We start from the raw sequence: 15267 nt of genomic DNA, 5'->3' as shown, positions 1-15267 counted from the left end.
TATTCGTCTGAGAAATTCTTGAGAGACTTTTCTCTCTTTTGTGTGTGTTTGTGTACAAGTGACCTGCAGGATGTCTTCTGAAAAGCACTGCTGTAAACCCCTTTTGTGTATTTTATTGTTGTTCGGGTTCACATCAGTATTTCTTAAGTTGTTTCAATGCATGAAGACTTTTATGAGTGGCAGTAGAATGTTCTTGTGTTACGCGCAGGTTGTGTTGGGGCAGTTATTGTACCTCACACCAATTATGTGTCTAATCTGTGAATAGAACACACACACACACACACACACATACCCACACACACACAGATGGTGGTAGATGCAGACAATAGGGCCCAGACTCACAAACACAACCCTTTTTGACTACTTGGTTGCCAGGAAACTTAGCCTGAGTCTTTAAGAGTGAAGGATAATAAAAGAATTGTGTGTATGGCCTCAGCCACTGTCTGGGCGACTGTGGGCAGTTAGTTAACTCTCTGCGGGTGTGTGCGTGCCGCAGCCAGGGCTGTTGGCCTTGATTGCTTCTCAGACTCTGCTGCCGTCTTTAGACAAACCTCTGGACACAAAGCTCAGCCTGGAATCGGTCGAATCTCCCACAGACGAGCCACGAGGCCGAGACGGACCGTCGAGAGGTCGGGGGTTTTGTTTGAAATGTCATCCATTTAAAAATTGTACTTCAACACCTCAGAGTGCTGGGGGGACTCTGGGACAGTGCACCGTGGACACCCACTGTGGACTTGAGAGGCTGAAATATGACATCGTGGTAAGTTTGAATTTGTTATTAGCCGTGTTCACCTCAAGTATTTGAACTTAATGATTAAAAACCTGCTTGATTGAAGTGTGTACGCAGTGCCAGGCGAAGAGGCTTTCAGTATTCAGTCATAGCTTGGAGTGTAGGTGTTTTGTACATTCTTTTGTACAGTTTCTTTCAAGAGAATTGAGTAGACCTGAAGTGGCCATCCAGGAAGAGGAGAGACAACCCTGGTAAGTGGTTTGTGTTCGCATGCATTTGTTTTTGTATGATTGAATTTTCTCAACGACGGTAGCACTGAGAAGAATTGCCTCAGTTCAAACGGCGCTATGGATGCATCAGCTCACAACATGTGCCACTTCATGGAGCTGCGCTTTTGTAGTTGCTTGCAGACTGATGCCAACAGCTTGCCACAAAACAAGTCAAGATGTGGTTGATTAAAAGTCATCACGCGCATAAACAAAGCACAAAGAAATGATCTCTGGAGTATCCCCGCTCCTTTTATTTATCGCAGCAGCGTAAACACGTCTGTTGCAGTCGACTACTTGTTGTCGGAGATGTAAATAAAAGGCGCCTAAACTCCCAAATCAAGATCACACCGCAGTTAATCACAGATGCATAAAAAACAAAGATAATAGCCGCGGCAAAGCATCGACTTTTCTGCTTTTATTACAAACCCTGTCATCTAAATCTCAGTTCAGTTTGATGGCACGTCCAATGAATTTGTCTCGTAAAAATGAAAGGGAGAGTGTTTGCCGTCCTCTGTCGCCCTTTGCGGTGTTTTGTGGAGTGTTTTCAAAGAAACTTTTCATCAGACCTCAAATGTGTTTTTAATTGCAGCTTAGCCGCAACAAAGCCCACCTTTCAGTCGTGCTATTATTCATCCTTGTCATCTGTTTGACTTCATTTCATTTCACACTAGCTGACATAACAGAGGCATGCTTTGGCAACCTGCCACCTCCTCAAACTATTTCTGAGACATCATTTGGGTAGCTATTTATGCGCCATCGAGAGCCATCGAGCTGAGGAAATTTTTTGTTGAAATTGAAAGACTTTTGTGGACTATTCAATGCAGATATGTTTGGGTAGGGTGAATAGAGCCTACCAGGAGAAAAACACAAAAAAAAAAAAAACAGTTTGCTGCTGTGAACCTGCTACGATGACATGCCAACCCGCTGTGAAGCAGATATGGAGGGTTAGTGAGACATTACTGGAGACGGGGGCAGCTTGCTTCATCATGTGACACCTAGAAGAGCGGGGAGTCTGTTGTTTGAGACTGCTGCACAAACCCGAGTACACACACACACACACACGCTTTTACCTCTCTGACCTCGTCTGGTAGGTCGGGGTTTGATTGACAAGTCTGAGCTGTAACCATGGGAACGAGGATGGAGGTGGCACAGCTTGAAAGCCGGATGAACACAGAGGATTATAGAAAGTTACAGAGCCTTTTCCTTGTGAGTCTTTGATTTTTTTATGTCAGTTTATACAAAGCCTGATCTTACAACACCTTGAAGGATATGGTTATAATATTTAATACCATACCCACAAACATTAGTCTCATTGCATATGCTTAGGAAACAAGAGACAGTGTTCATCTGTGTTTTGCTCTCGGTGCAGGACCCCTCAGGTGCATCTCGCTCCCTGTCCAGAGCTGAATTCGTCAGTCTGGCTTGGTCATCAGTCGGCCATGGGTCCGAGGAAGAATACGGCCTCCTGTTCGACAGTGTCGTCGTCACTCAGGAGCACGGCGGCCTCCTTCTGGACCTTGACGCCGTGAAAGAAGAAGGACGTGTCGACTGGGGCGGCCTGTGCTCCTTCCTCTTGCTGGAGCTGTCTGATAAAGTTAAGAACACCAGAAGCGTCGGCGTGCCCCGCTGGAAGCCCCCGCGCACCGTCACCTGTCCACATCGAGACCCCGTTCAAAAGGTAAAACATCACTGACCTCTACGAGAGTCAGGGCATGTGGCCTGTTTGAAACACACGGACCCACTGCGGCACGTTATCTGGAAAACATTTTGACACCCGCACTGGACTGGAGAATCCAGAGCTCTGCTGAGTGGACGGAAATCCACATTATTAAACATTGTGCCGGGAAACGTTCAAAAGTATTAGGGTCTTGCTCATCAAAATGGCACACCTCTTTTGAGATAAATGGCTCCGGACTCACTTTAACATCTATCAATTAATATGTAAATGAAGCAGCTGGTATAAAGTGCCTACTGCTGTGGATAAAGTGAAGGCTCACCACTTTAATCTTTCAATCCTGACGATGTCAAAATGTCAGAATGTTGTGTCAGTTGTTTTCCAAATGACTGCGAGGTTTTGACCCTTTTAGCTTCGATCAGTCTTAAAGGGGCAAATTATTGTCACTCGGAAGACGCTCTGTCCATAAATAACTCGGTAAAGTGTGAATACATTTAAATCTGCTCTAATCTGTGATTTATAAAACAGTAGAAAGTGTGTATCAAAGGTGAAATGGTTTTCCTGCAGTGAAAAACCTACAGAGAATCAGTACATGTATAGTACGTGTGTGATGTTTTTGGCACTTTACACCCCCTCTATGCCAGTGTCTGGCCAATGATTGACCAAAAAAAAAGGTTTTGTGGGGATTCTTAATGGTAGATTCTCATCTTCTGGAAAACTATTTAAAACTATTGATGACTCATCCTGCACTCAGAAGCACATACTCAATTTGCATCCAATTGACTTGGATTGTCATGCCCTTCCCTGGCCTGCATCTTTCACCACAAGCTGCTATAACCTTGAAGCAATATTCATTCATTCATTCATCTTCTGTAACCACTTATATCCTGTGAAGGGTCGCGGGGTCTGCTGGAGCCTATCCCAGCTGTCATCGGGCGAGAGGCAGGGTACACCCTGGACAGGTCTCCGGTCTATCACAGGGCTAACACAGAGAGACAGACAACCATTCACACTCACACGCACAACTACGGCCAATTTAGAATCACCAATTAACCTAATGAGCATGTCTTTGGACAGTGGGAGGAAGCTGGAGTACCTGGAGAGAACCCACGCAGACACAGGGAGAACATGCAAACTCCACAAAGAAAGGCCCAGTCGGCCCAGTATTTCTGAACAAAACTCTACTACTACAAAACGCTACTTCCAGTTCACCTAGTTTTTGCCATTCCACATATGCTGAACATTATGGTCACGCCCGCCTGTTATGTTGTTGATGGTCCTTCACTTCCTGCCGAAGTAGCACAGAGTCAGCTCGAGACCTCTGAAGGTGCCCTGTGGTATCTGTGGCATTTTAGCAACAGATCCTTAAAATCCTTTAAGGCTGATTCATTGTCCCTCCTCAGAACGCCGTAAGGAGACACTTACTGCTGCTGCTTACCGGGAGCATCCTAAAAACCTTGCTGTTTCAGAGGTGCTGTGAAGGGCCAGTTATAGGGCAATGATGAGTCAGCTTTTTGTGGAAATCGTTCGGGTCTTTTAAACCTCCCCCTTTAATAGTATCATCACAGAATGATCATAATGTTCGGGTTATTGGTATATTTCTCCACGTACACGTTCACACTTTAAGTGGGACAGGCCAGCTTGAAAAGTGGGTTGGCTCTTTATCACAAAAGCAGCTTCACGCACAAGTCAAACTGAATGGCAACTGGTGGTATTTAAAGTTTAAGAAAAGCCTAACAGAAACATACGGCAGGTAACAGACTCCCAGTGCTTCATTTTGACACATCACTGAAATATCTGGAAACACACTGTCTCAGTTATTCACCAGCTGTTTATCAATAGGTAATTAGAATAATTATAGATAAATACACGAAACGCCGATCCAAGAGATCGTATTAAGATTAAATGTTGACTGCCTGATAAAAGAGTCTGCAGTAATTACACTGGAAAAACATCTAAACCATGAACTCTATTCAAAAAGTATTAATAAACCTCCTTCTTTCATAGTCAGAGTCTCTTCCTCAGAGAGGATGCAATCAGCTGCAGACGTTTTTTTTTGGGGCAGGGTTCTTTTCTTTTGTCTTTCTTTTTTTTGCAGCCCTCAGTTTTGTTCTTGTCGCGCAGCCAATAAAATCCTGCTCTTCATTAATCTTCTATTGTTTTATTGGCCCCAGCGCAGAGTGTGTCCTGCTCAAATGTATTCACTCGCATCCAACAAGAGAGAGATTTAGGAAGGAGCTCACATTTAATGGTCTTATTCTAGTGTAGTTTTATGATTATGAAGTAGCCAGCAAGAAATTTATTTTTACAGCTGTAACCTCGATTTTTACTAATTAAATTCACTTTCTTATTTTACAAACTGCATTAGGGTAGTAAAGCTGTTTTGAGTGTTGCGGTTATGGCAGTGTGACATTAGTACAGTGCGGCAGGGCAAAAACAAGGACAAAGAAACTCTAGTTTTGCATCCAGTTGATAGTTTTCTTGCATTTTCATGTCCCTCCCTCCTCCTGCCTTTATTTGCACCTCGTCTCCAACCATGCATGTATAAGCAGAGAGTCTGTTGACCTACCTGTATATATTGGTTCGTAACATCTGGTCTCCTCAGGTGTTGCACCTGCCAAGTTCAGCCCAGTATCTGACTGTGAGTAGAGGAGGAACTGTGGGACTGTGGGACAGCGAGGACGTGTCCCTTCTGCACACCCAACGACTGCACAACAGCACAGTGGCACCCAAGGACCTCTGGGTCACGGACGTGGTGCAACTGCCAAATGTGCACAAGGTGATCAGGTCACAGATCAGTGTAGTTAAGGATCATGGCTCCTGCTTGAGGTTCCAGGGACACACTGTGGTTCCTGTAGCACAGTTGAAAAAGAAGTTATTCGTAGAAGTGGATTTATAAATCAATAATTGATAAGTAGTCTCAATTATTGGAGCAGATATTGTAATGCACAGAGGTAAACAAGTATTTCTCTCAATTAATGTATTATTGATGAGTGGCATTGGACATGAAACTGTTTCATAAAGTTCAGAAAGTAAACATTCATTTTTTAGCAGCGAGACAATCCATTATTGATGAGTACTTTTAATTAGCAATTCTTTGATCTACAGATTTATGGATGACACATTTAACTGTGTTGAATATTTTTCAGTTATGCATTAATTATGAGCTGGAAATTGTGAAATTATTGTTACGTTAATGAGTTGTCTGTATATCGCTCTCTTTCTAATAAATGTATTTTTTCCTTATACACAGATAGCTGTGTCATTCACAAGTAAAGAGGTGTGTTTTTATGACATACTGTCCAATCAGGACTTCAGCTGCAAGTATAAACTTCAGGTAATTTCTATTTTTAGTAAGACTCTCCTGTTACAGTCTGGGTATTATGGATCAAAACCATACACATTATAAAATGAAGAGAATGTCTTCATATCTCCATTTCTTTTTTTTTCTTCTAGGGTTTAAAGTTTACTCCCTGGTGTCTTGACTACTGGGCAGATCCCTCTGACCCTGACCAGGCTGTCCTCACCATCGGAGACATTGGAGGACAGGTAGTACACAGATAAAAGAAAGAGAAGAAGGAACCTTAATTTTTCTGCATGTGTTCATCGGCTCATCGCTCCACAACCCTGCGCATGTGTTTGTCTTCTTTTTCCCAGGTCAGTGCTTTATATTTCAACTCAGCCCAGATCTCTCTGTTTGAGAGACTCGGTCTGAGGACGGACTCTGACTCGACAGACATCGTCCTGTGGGATGAGCTGGTCAAGGGCAAACATTGCTGCTGTTACACTGTGGCACACCAAGCGCACGCCCCTGCCTGGGTTAGAAAAGGTAGGGCTCACACCTGTTTAGATGTGGTATTAACATGCATCCTGAGTGATCCAGTTAGAAGTGGGCAGCTTGAGTACAGAGGCAAAGACACCTAAGATGAGAACGCAGTCAAGGTCTGATCCCTCAGATTTGGAGGTAGTCTGGGTGTCATTTGACCACACTCTTTCAGCACACAGTGAACACACAATGTATCTTGGCAATAGACACATTGCGTGTTCACTGTGTGCTGAATAGACACAGATAGAAAGCTCACAACTTCTGTTTAATGATCACCACCAAAGCACCATATGTCATGTCTGTTCATTAGTATGGAGAGCCTGTGGGTAGGTACACTGCATGGCCAAAAAAAAACAACAGGTCACACACTCTAATATTTCGTTTAGCACGCATGTTTACTGTTTGCAGCACGCATTCGCTGTGGCATTTTTTCAATAAGCTTCTGCAATGTTACAAGATTTCTTTCCATCCAGTGTTGCATTCATTTTTCCACCAAGATCTTGTATTTGATGATGGGAGAGTCTGACCACTACACAAAACATTCTCCAGCACATCCCAAAGATTCTCAATAGGGTTAAGGTCTGGACTCTGTGGTGGTCAATCCATGTGTGAAAATGATGTCTCATTTTCCCTGAACCACTCTTTCACAATCTGAGCCCCATGAATCCTGGCATTGTCATCTTGGAATATGCCCGTGCCATCAGGGTAGAAAAAATCCATTGATGGAATAACCTGGTCATTCAGTATATCCAGGTAGTCAGCTGACCTCATTCTTTGGGCACATAATGTTGCTGAACCTAGACCTGAGCAACTGCAGCAACCACAGATCATAGCACTGCCCCCACAGGCTTGTACAGTAGACACTAGGCATGATGGGTGCATCACTTCATCTACCTCTCTTCTTACCCTGATGCACTGGTTCCCCACTATCTTTCCAGTTTCTAATAATGCGTTGGACAGTTCTTAACCCAATTTTAGCAGTTCCTTCAATCTCCTTAGATATTTTCTCTGCTTGATGCATGCCAGTGATTTGACCCTTCTCAAACAGACTAACATCTTTACCACGACCACAGGATGTGTCTTTAGACATGGTTGTTTTAGAAGTGAGAAGCTACTCATTGCATCAGTTGGGGTTAAATAACTTGTTGCCACCTGAAAGATAATCACCCATGCAGTAATTATCCAATAGGAGGCTCCTACCTATTTGCTTAGTTAAATCCAGGTGGCGATTTTTTTTTTGGCCAGGCAGTGTATATTAAAATGAACTATTAAATTATAAATCTATAAATCTTAACACGAATAAATAAACAAAGGAAATGGTTCAGTATGAGGAAGCAATAGGTAATTCTTAATTTACCTTTATTACCTGAAACTTATGTTTCAATGTTGCAACACAGCAGCAATATATAAGTTACAATGTAAGCTTTGTGTGGGTCGCAAAAATGATTAACCTTGGGATGAATAAATAATAACTTAATTGTTGTTTTTCGTCACAGCTTATTACGTTCCACCTTTTCCATCATGTTACCAAGTGCCCACGCAACAAACTGTGATGTTCATGGTTCTGAAACAGTCGTGGTTTGCGATCCATTTTGCACAGTATTTGACTGCTCTCAGATTTGATCGGTCACTCAAGATGCATGTATGTGTGAACGCCCAGGACACGTGTTCATATCAGGTCTGAACAGGATCACAGACACAAAGCGTCTCTCAGCGTCACTTTAACCTAATGTTCTTTGTCGCAGCTCTACAACTGTCTCTGTTTACACATTTACTATTTCATAATGTAAACGTAAATGCTGGGGAGCCAGCCGACTGAAAGCATTAGTACGTGTGTTCCAATAGGATAACCAGAAGCTTAAGAGCCAAATTGCACTGGCTTCTTTCGATTGAAATCCTAATGGGAGCTAAAATCCTTCTGTTTGTCATTCCTCTACGTTACTGCAGTCACCTGGAGCCTCGGGTCAAAAACGGCTCTCATTAGTGTGACAGGATGAATGCGAGAATACAAAATCGGCGGCTCGGATGACAAAGAGAAAGAACAGACTCTGGGTGTCAGGACAACGTAAAGCAAACACACACTTTCACCTTGACGCCTGGGATGAGAGCACCCGGCTTGCTCGCTTGCAGCTTCAGTATCACTACAATAACAGCTTATGTAACGCTGTGGAAATGCTTGGGTGGGTCTTGGTCACTATTGCACACAGGCAATGACACACACACGAGCCGACGAGTCCTGAGTCATCCACTTCATAGCCAGACCTTCATCTACTGGCATAAAGTCACGGGCTTGGGGTCTGGCCCTCTGAGATTCTCCACTTCAGCTCAGCGTGGGTGACAAAGAGGTCGCTTAGTTTTATCTCGATTGCATCATTCGGGCAGAGTCTCTGAAGAGTTGCTGGGCTGTTTGATAATGATTCAGCAGCGGCAGCGCTTTGAGACATGCTTGGCTGAAAAGGGGGATCCTGATAAAAGGGAAAACAAGAATAAAGTACATATAAATAAGCCCAACAAATGGGAAAACAAAGGCACAACAAGAAAAGGGGGAAACATTAATTAAGCGTTGGCTAAATGAAATTTTACGGGCCGTGCGTGCACATGAAGCATCAAGAGAGACGTAACGGCTGTTGTTTGTATGTGTGTGTGTGTGTGTGTGTGTGCAAAGGAAACTAGGGAGCCTTTGTGAGTTAGTATGTGTGTTTGGATACCTCTGGGGTGCTGGTGCTGTTCTTTTGAAGTTTTCCACCCCACAGTATGAGTGGGCTGTGTACCATTAGACATGGCTGGTTATCCAGACCTCCAAACCTTCAGGCTCACGGACCATCAGAGAGAGGAGGGAGGAGTAGGTGAGGGAGAGAAAGGGGAGCGGGGATAGAACAGAGAGGGAAATTGAGAGGAAATTAGGAGGAAATTGGGATGGACACAGAGCCGTAAGGACACGGGAGCAGAAGTGTAGGAAGTGTATGTGTTTGTGAGTAAGGTTTTTTCCGTTATGTTGGAAAAGGAGCAGCAATTTATTGCAGACAGAATTTGCTTTGATACAGATACCCAGTGATTCCTGGGGTTTCTATACTTCTAAGGTCAGCAGTAATTGTGTGAGATTGGCAGAAACATTAGTTAAAGGTTGCTAAAGCGAATGTTTTTTTATCTACATCTCAAATAGTCTGCTGCGTGATTTACGTGTGTCAACGAGAGAGAAGGCCGCATTAATCAGTGTCATGTCAGTGTCGTGCAACAATGTCTGAAAATCCACAGATCTTTTCATTCATGGAGTGGAGAAAATGCGACGGATGAAGTGCAATCAGACGCAATAATCTTCCCCGGCCACTCGGCCGATCTTTGACCTAAGACTGTCACATGCCATCTCGCATCCGGCTCTTATTTGTGCAGTCTTTGGAAGCTAAGCAGCTTCCAATGGAGACGTGTGGCATCCAATTTAGCTGCTTTCAGTCAAAGTGTTAATTGAGATAGATGGTGATGCAAGATCCATTACTTTTTCTGTAATCCCAGCGAGCGAATCAAACGGGCCTAATTCTACACCGCGCTGAGTGTCTGCGACTTGGTTTGGTTCAGTTCACAGAAGGACTGCGGTCATTGCACATTTAACTCAGCCATTTCAGAAAGTTTAGAGTTGTGGTAGTGAAAGCATTCAGGCATTAGCCAGAGAGAAGTATCAAATTAGACGAAATGAGCACCATCTAAATATGTTGCAACGTTGATTTACATTCAACTTTTTGAAACTTTAAAACTTGTTCTGCACTGTGTCTCCACACAGTGCGGAAGCCAAAGCCCCTCGAGTTCTTATTTATTCTCTTAAAATTAGTTTCTGCGTAAAAAGCCTATTTTTCTCTATTATACCAACACTGCTTATTCAAGACATTACCATTTTCCTGGGATGTCTCAAACCACAGCCACAACAACAACAAAAACTGTCATTTGTAGTTTATTGAAGCAGAGATTTACAAAGAAAGTACAAACACAATTTAAACCACATACAGGAAGTTAATTTATCTGGCTTTAAATGGTTCATTTTCAGTTTGCATGCTGGGTTCTTCACAACCATTTTCATACTGACTTCATCCTTCAGGCTTGTTCTTTCACACTGTTATTCATTCTTTTCTGGATGTGGTAAAGTTAATTACAGCATGTCACAGCTAATTTACTTTCACCTCCCTACTCTCTATTGCCTCCTGCAGTACGTTACCTGGGCTCACTCGAGGCCTTCGTGTCGTGCAGCACCAGACCACAGAGCAGCGTGGTGGTTGCCTGGAGGGAAAAGGAAAGCAGGAATCTACGAGTCACGTCTTTCGTTACAAAGAGGGGCGTGTGGGACGTGGACCACCACTGTGATCTCAGTCTGATAGGTGGGGGTGAATTTGTATGCGTATAATGTCAGTTTTAGCCGTCTATATCACAAACGTTTATTCAAGTTATGACTTTGTATTTAGCATACCTGCCACCAGTCGTTTTTTCCAAGTTTCTCCCATATTTAATATTTCTCCTTGCGCCCTCTGTTATTTTTATTATCCCCGGGAAACTTGCATAATTTGCGTGGCCCTCAAACTTCATTATAAATAATCCTCATGCATTTAGCTCTGTATTTTTGTCTGACTTTTTCCAAGTTACAACGTTCCACACACGCGAGCCACAGCTACGGGCAACTTCAATTCATCTGTCACCACAACCTGAATCACGTAGCATGTGCACATTTTCTCAAATGAATATAAGGAAACATTGCAGCTCGCAAATATCTCAGAGTCAGCGGCAGCTCTGGGCTTTTTTTCCTGCAACATGATGGTCCCAGATGGAATATGGGTGCACCAAAATCCCAGCTAATTTTGTGAATATGCTTAACATTCCCCTGGACACTTTATCTGCCAGATTGAAGACAGTTGTTTTTGAGTTAACTGAGCAGTTTGAAGACATCAGACTGTTAAACAAGTTTTGCTGTCCTCTACTTGTCTCCTTGAAGTGTGCTGGCACCACTGACTGTGTATAAAGATGGAGAAACCCTCCGTGACATCACACACAGGATGTCTGTAGAGAGGTTTTCAATGTGGGTGGCAGTGGCCGTTGCCATCTCGGCACTGTCCCAAACTCCCAGATTATTCAAAGATAGGTAAAGAAGTGGGGTGGGAGCGGAGCTAGGGTAGGCTTCGTATACTTTAAAATATTAAGAAGATGCATAAAAATCCCACCTTAATCCTCCATAATTGGATAGTCCTATAAGCAATCACGACAAATGCCTTAATCACTGTCTTTTAAGTTAAGTTATTTTGCGGACAATGTCTTTTACAGCAGACAGTAAATAGCTCGCTTCTCTGATGGCAGCCATTTCGTTGCATTCAAATTCAATTCCACGGCACTCAGATGCCAGCCTGTCCAAAAGGTTTGATTGGCCCAGCAAATCTTTGCCTCAGCATTATCAGTTTCCAACCCCGCAAGTAATTTTTATAATTATATATATATTTTTTTGGATGGAATATAGACTGTAAATAAAGATGGATGAGGAAACTGCTCCTCAAAGGTGTAGCCAAAGCAAGTAGAGCTCCCCCTGGTGGCTGGCTGCAGTATAGATAATAAGCTCCACCTCCTCCATGTTAGTAGTTAATATAATGTTGATGCATGTTCCAGTGTCAAATTTTCTGATAAGTTTCGTTTTAATTAGTTATGTGATGCTATAGAAACAGGATGTGACCTCATGATGACTAGCAGTTGCCATGCCAACCACTCTGTAAAGCGTCCCTGTAGGACTGTGAAAGTAAGAAAAAACAAATAAGTAAGTACAGTGCATTTCTTCGTAACTTGTGGAGATAGAGCAGAGTGCAGTATCAATTAAATGCAAATGTGAGTGGCAGAAGTGTGGGCAGGTCATTGGTAAAGCAGCTCTGCGTGGCTCCAGTCTCGGACCGCAGTGCGCAGACAGTCTCCAAACTTGCAAGATGGCGCCTGTATCCCTGGGAAAATAGTGCCAGTTTGGCCAGTGCAAGGGAGTGGGGATGTGTTGTCCATATTTATATACAGTCTATGGGATGGACTCTCCTTTGGAACCAGCCTCAAGGCAACTCACACACATATGGCTCACAGTCATGACATTTCCACATTGGGTTGATCTTTCAGGCTGCCAGCGGTGAATTTCTCACTGGCAAAGGAAGGTGCAACACAGAAAGTTTAATTGTAGTTCATTGCATATATAGCATAAACAGCCTAAAATGAATCATACAGTTTCATCACAGTGAACTAGCAAATGCTTTGCATCTCAGTGTCTGCCCATGCCCGTCGCAGACGTACCTGTTGTCAAAAATGTCATAGCAGGATGGCAGCAGAATTGGACCGAAATGTTTCCATTCATATCCACTAGGCACCAGGATAGTCAGCTGTCTATAGGGTTCATAATAATGTAGGGCCAGGGCAGAAAAATAACATGAGCCACATCAGTATCAAATGGTGCAAGTTATACTTGTTATTACCCCATACTCCCCTACACACACTCAATACACACAGACACACTCACACAATCCATGCACCATAAAAATGTACGAGGCATTTGAGTTGAATTAAAAACAAATTAATAGGAAAAATGAATCTGCACTGTACATATTATGTGTTTAATGTACCATAGCACGTCGTTAAAAATATTTCTGAAATGTGAATGGTTTTACAGTCCTTAATCAGTCAAACTAAATGTACCAACAATACTCCATCAGAGCTGTCACATGCCTCATTGAACATTGAACTGGTTGTAGGCAGGCTGAAACGGTTCCTGTTTCATGAATTAATTACAGTTTGCTAATTTGGGACTTTTTGATTGGTTGTAGCCACAGCAGGTGTGGATCATGAGGTCCTGCTGTGGAATCCTTACGTGGCCTCCGAGCCGGTGTGCACGCTCAGAGGGCACACAAGTCCTGTCAGCGCAGTTCGCTTTGTGCAGACCAAGCAACAACTGCTCAGCTTCTCCAAAGACAAGGTAGGACCCTGATGCAGAGAGGATGTCGGTGCTTGTGCTGCCTTTCCTCTCCCTGTTGTAGCGCTGTGCGTGTTTGTCTTCCCTTTGGCTTTTCTGAAGAGAATGAATATTTTAGGAGTGATTTATATTCCATCTGCCTTCTGCTCAAACACCATCTGCTACTGCAAGAACCTTTGAAAGCTTTACCTCAGTTTCCTCTGGAAGAGTTCCTAGAACAGCAACAGTCATCTCATCTTGAGCTGTGGAGCAATAAAGGTGGAGTTCTCGTGAACTCTGACTTAGTGGCACAAACGTGTAGCACAGAGGCAGCCAGAGAAATATTTTTGGTAATTATGTTTTTGAAATGATTGTGTTACTGATTGGTTGTTAGGAATATATATACTTTTTAAGTTCATGTTGTTACTCATGCGCTCAACTGAACATACACTTAAAAGCCTGTTCTTGTATCACCCTTCCAGGTGCTCTGTTTATGGAACGTGTCCAGCCAGCTGTGTGTTCACCGTCTCGCTGGTGTCTTCCCAAAGACGCAGGAGGACACGCACACCCTGCTGTTCCTCCAGGAGGACCGCCAACACCTCCTACTTTCATTTAACAGCCAGCTTCTCCTGCTTGAGACCATGAAGGAGGAGAAGAGGACCAGCAGCCACGAACACCCTGTTACCTGCGTGCTGTATAACAGTCTGTTCAGACAGGTGTGCACGTCAAACGACACTATGAGACTCTCTGCCTTTTTCTAGATAATGACTTTTGCTTTAGTTAAGTTAGCAAAACAACCTCGACATGGCATCAATTTAGAAGCTGCTCTGGTGCTGCTGAGGAACAGTGCATGAGCACCATATAAATAAAAACTTGCTAATGCATCCATTATGAATATATCTCATTATAAAAACTGCACCACTCTTGATTTTTTCCCCCCTGCTTTTGTTCCCACTTGACAGCAGCATTAGTTTCATATTTTCTTCAGCTGAGGTTTAGCGCTAAAATAAAGGAGATTGGTTTGCTACGTGAGTCGTTAAAAAATCAACTCAGGCTTTCTCCTGCCATGAAATAGATCAAAAATGTGATGATTGATACCGCCGCCTCGCTCCCTCTCTGTCTGTGCAGGTAATCAGCAGTGACTCTGCCTCCTCTGTGATCTGCTGGCTGGCAGACACGGGTCAGAAGGTCAAGCAGTTCTACCGCTGCCACGGCAACGCAGGGATCTCCACCATAGCCCTGGACGGTACACAGACCCGGCTGTTTACTGCGGGAACTGACGGAGAGGTTAAAGTAGGTGGACAGCTGCCCACACACACACTTGCCTTACTAGCTTTGAGGAGAACATCCACTGGCATAACGATTTCCCTAGCCACGTACCCTAGATTCAGCCATGACAGCTTAACACCTTACAATAAAACCCAGTCTAAACCCTCATTTAAAGGGTTAACTTTGTCAGTTCTAGCACTTTGGTCCTCAAAGCTACATAAACAGGAAACAGATTTGACTAATAAGGTGATACAAACATTCCTAAAGCCCCATCCACATGTAAAGCAAATCCGCTCCTCGATAGTTGCTTTGCAGCAGACAGTTGCTCACTAGCATAGGCTGTATATAAAAGATGGATAAACCCTCCGTGACGTCACCCATTGCATTCTGAACAGCGGGAATGAAGCTAGGGCATGGCGGCTGCATTGACTGGATGTTAAGTAGCCGACAGACATGGTGTTTGTGACCATTTAAAGCTATGTCACCAGTGTAGCTACATAGTTACTGATGTCTGCGTCGTCACAGCAACTCGTGCAAGTATTCGTTGCATGTATT

The 15267-nt window shown here is 43.5% G+C and overlaps 1 protein-coding gene across 1 annotated transcript in view; it reads left to right on the top strand.

Annotated features, from left to right (window-relative positions):
• Nucleotides 1-1293: 1293 nt before the first annotated feature.
• Nucleotides 1294-15267, top strand: part of LOC311497745 (cilia- and flagella-associated protein 337-like) — a 40449-nt gene continuing 26475 nt past the window's right edge. The window contains exons 1-11 of the mRNA XM_084558115.1: nucleotides 1294-2677; nucleotides 4078-4150; nucleotides 5224-5453; nucleotides 5928-6011; nucleotides 6131-6223; nucleotides 6332-6493; nucleotides 10639-10884; nucleotides 12621-12630; nucleotides 13319-13467; nucleotides 13926-14159; nucleotides 14572-14736. Of these exons, the coding sequence (XP_084414241.1) occupies nucleotides 2318-2677; nucleotides 4078-4150; nucleotides 5224-5453; nucleotides 5928-6011; nucleotides 6131-6223; nucleotides 6332-6493; nucleotides 10639-10884; nucleotides 12621-12630; nucleotides 13319-13467; nucleotides 13926-14159; nucleotides 14572-14736 (1806 nt within the window). The 5' untranslated portion in view covers nucleotides 1294-2317. The remainder of the gene's footprint in view (nucleotides 2678-4077; nucleotides 4151-5223; nucleotides 5454-5927; nucleotides 6012-6130; nucleotides 6224-6331; nucleotides 6494-10638; nucleotides 10885-12620; nucleotides 12631-13318; nucleotides 13468-13925; nucleotides 14160-14571; nucleotides 14737-15267) is intronic.

The sequence above is a fragment of the Chelon labrosus genome (genome assembly GCF_963514085.1).
Source record: "Chelon labrosus genome assembly, chromosome: 13".
NCBI classification, from domain to species: Eukaryota; Metazoa; Chordata; class Actinopteri; order Mugiliformes; family Mugilidae; genus Chelon; species Chelon labrosus.
Note: the sequence above shows the minus strand (reverse complement) of the source record. Positions and strands in the feature narration are given on the sequence as shown.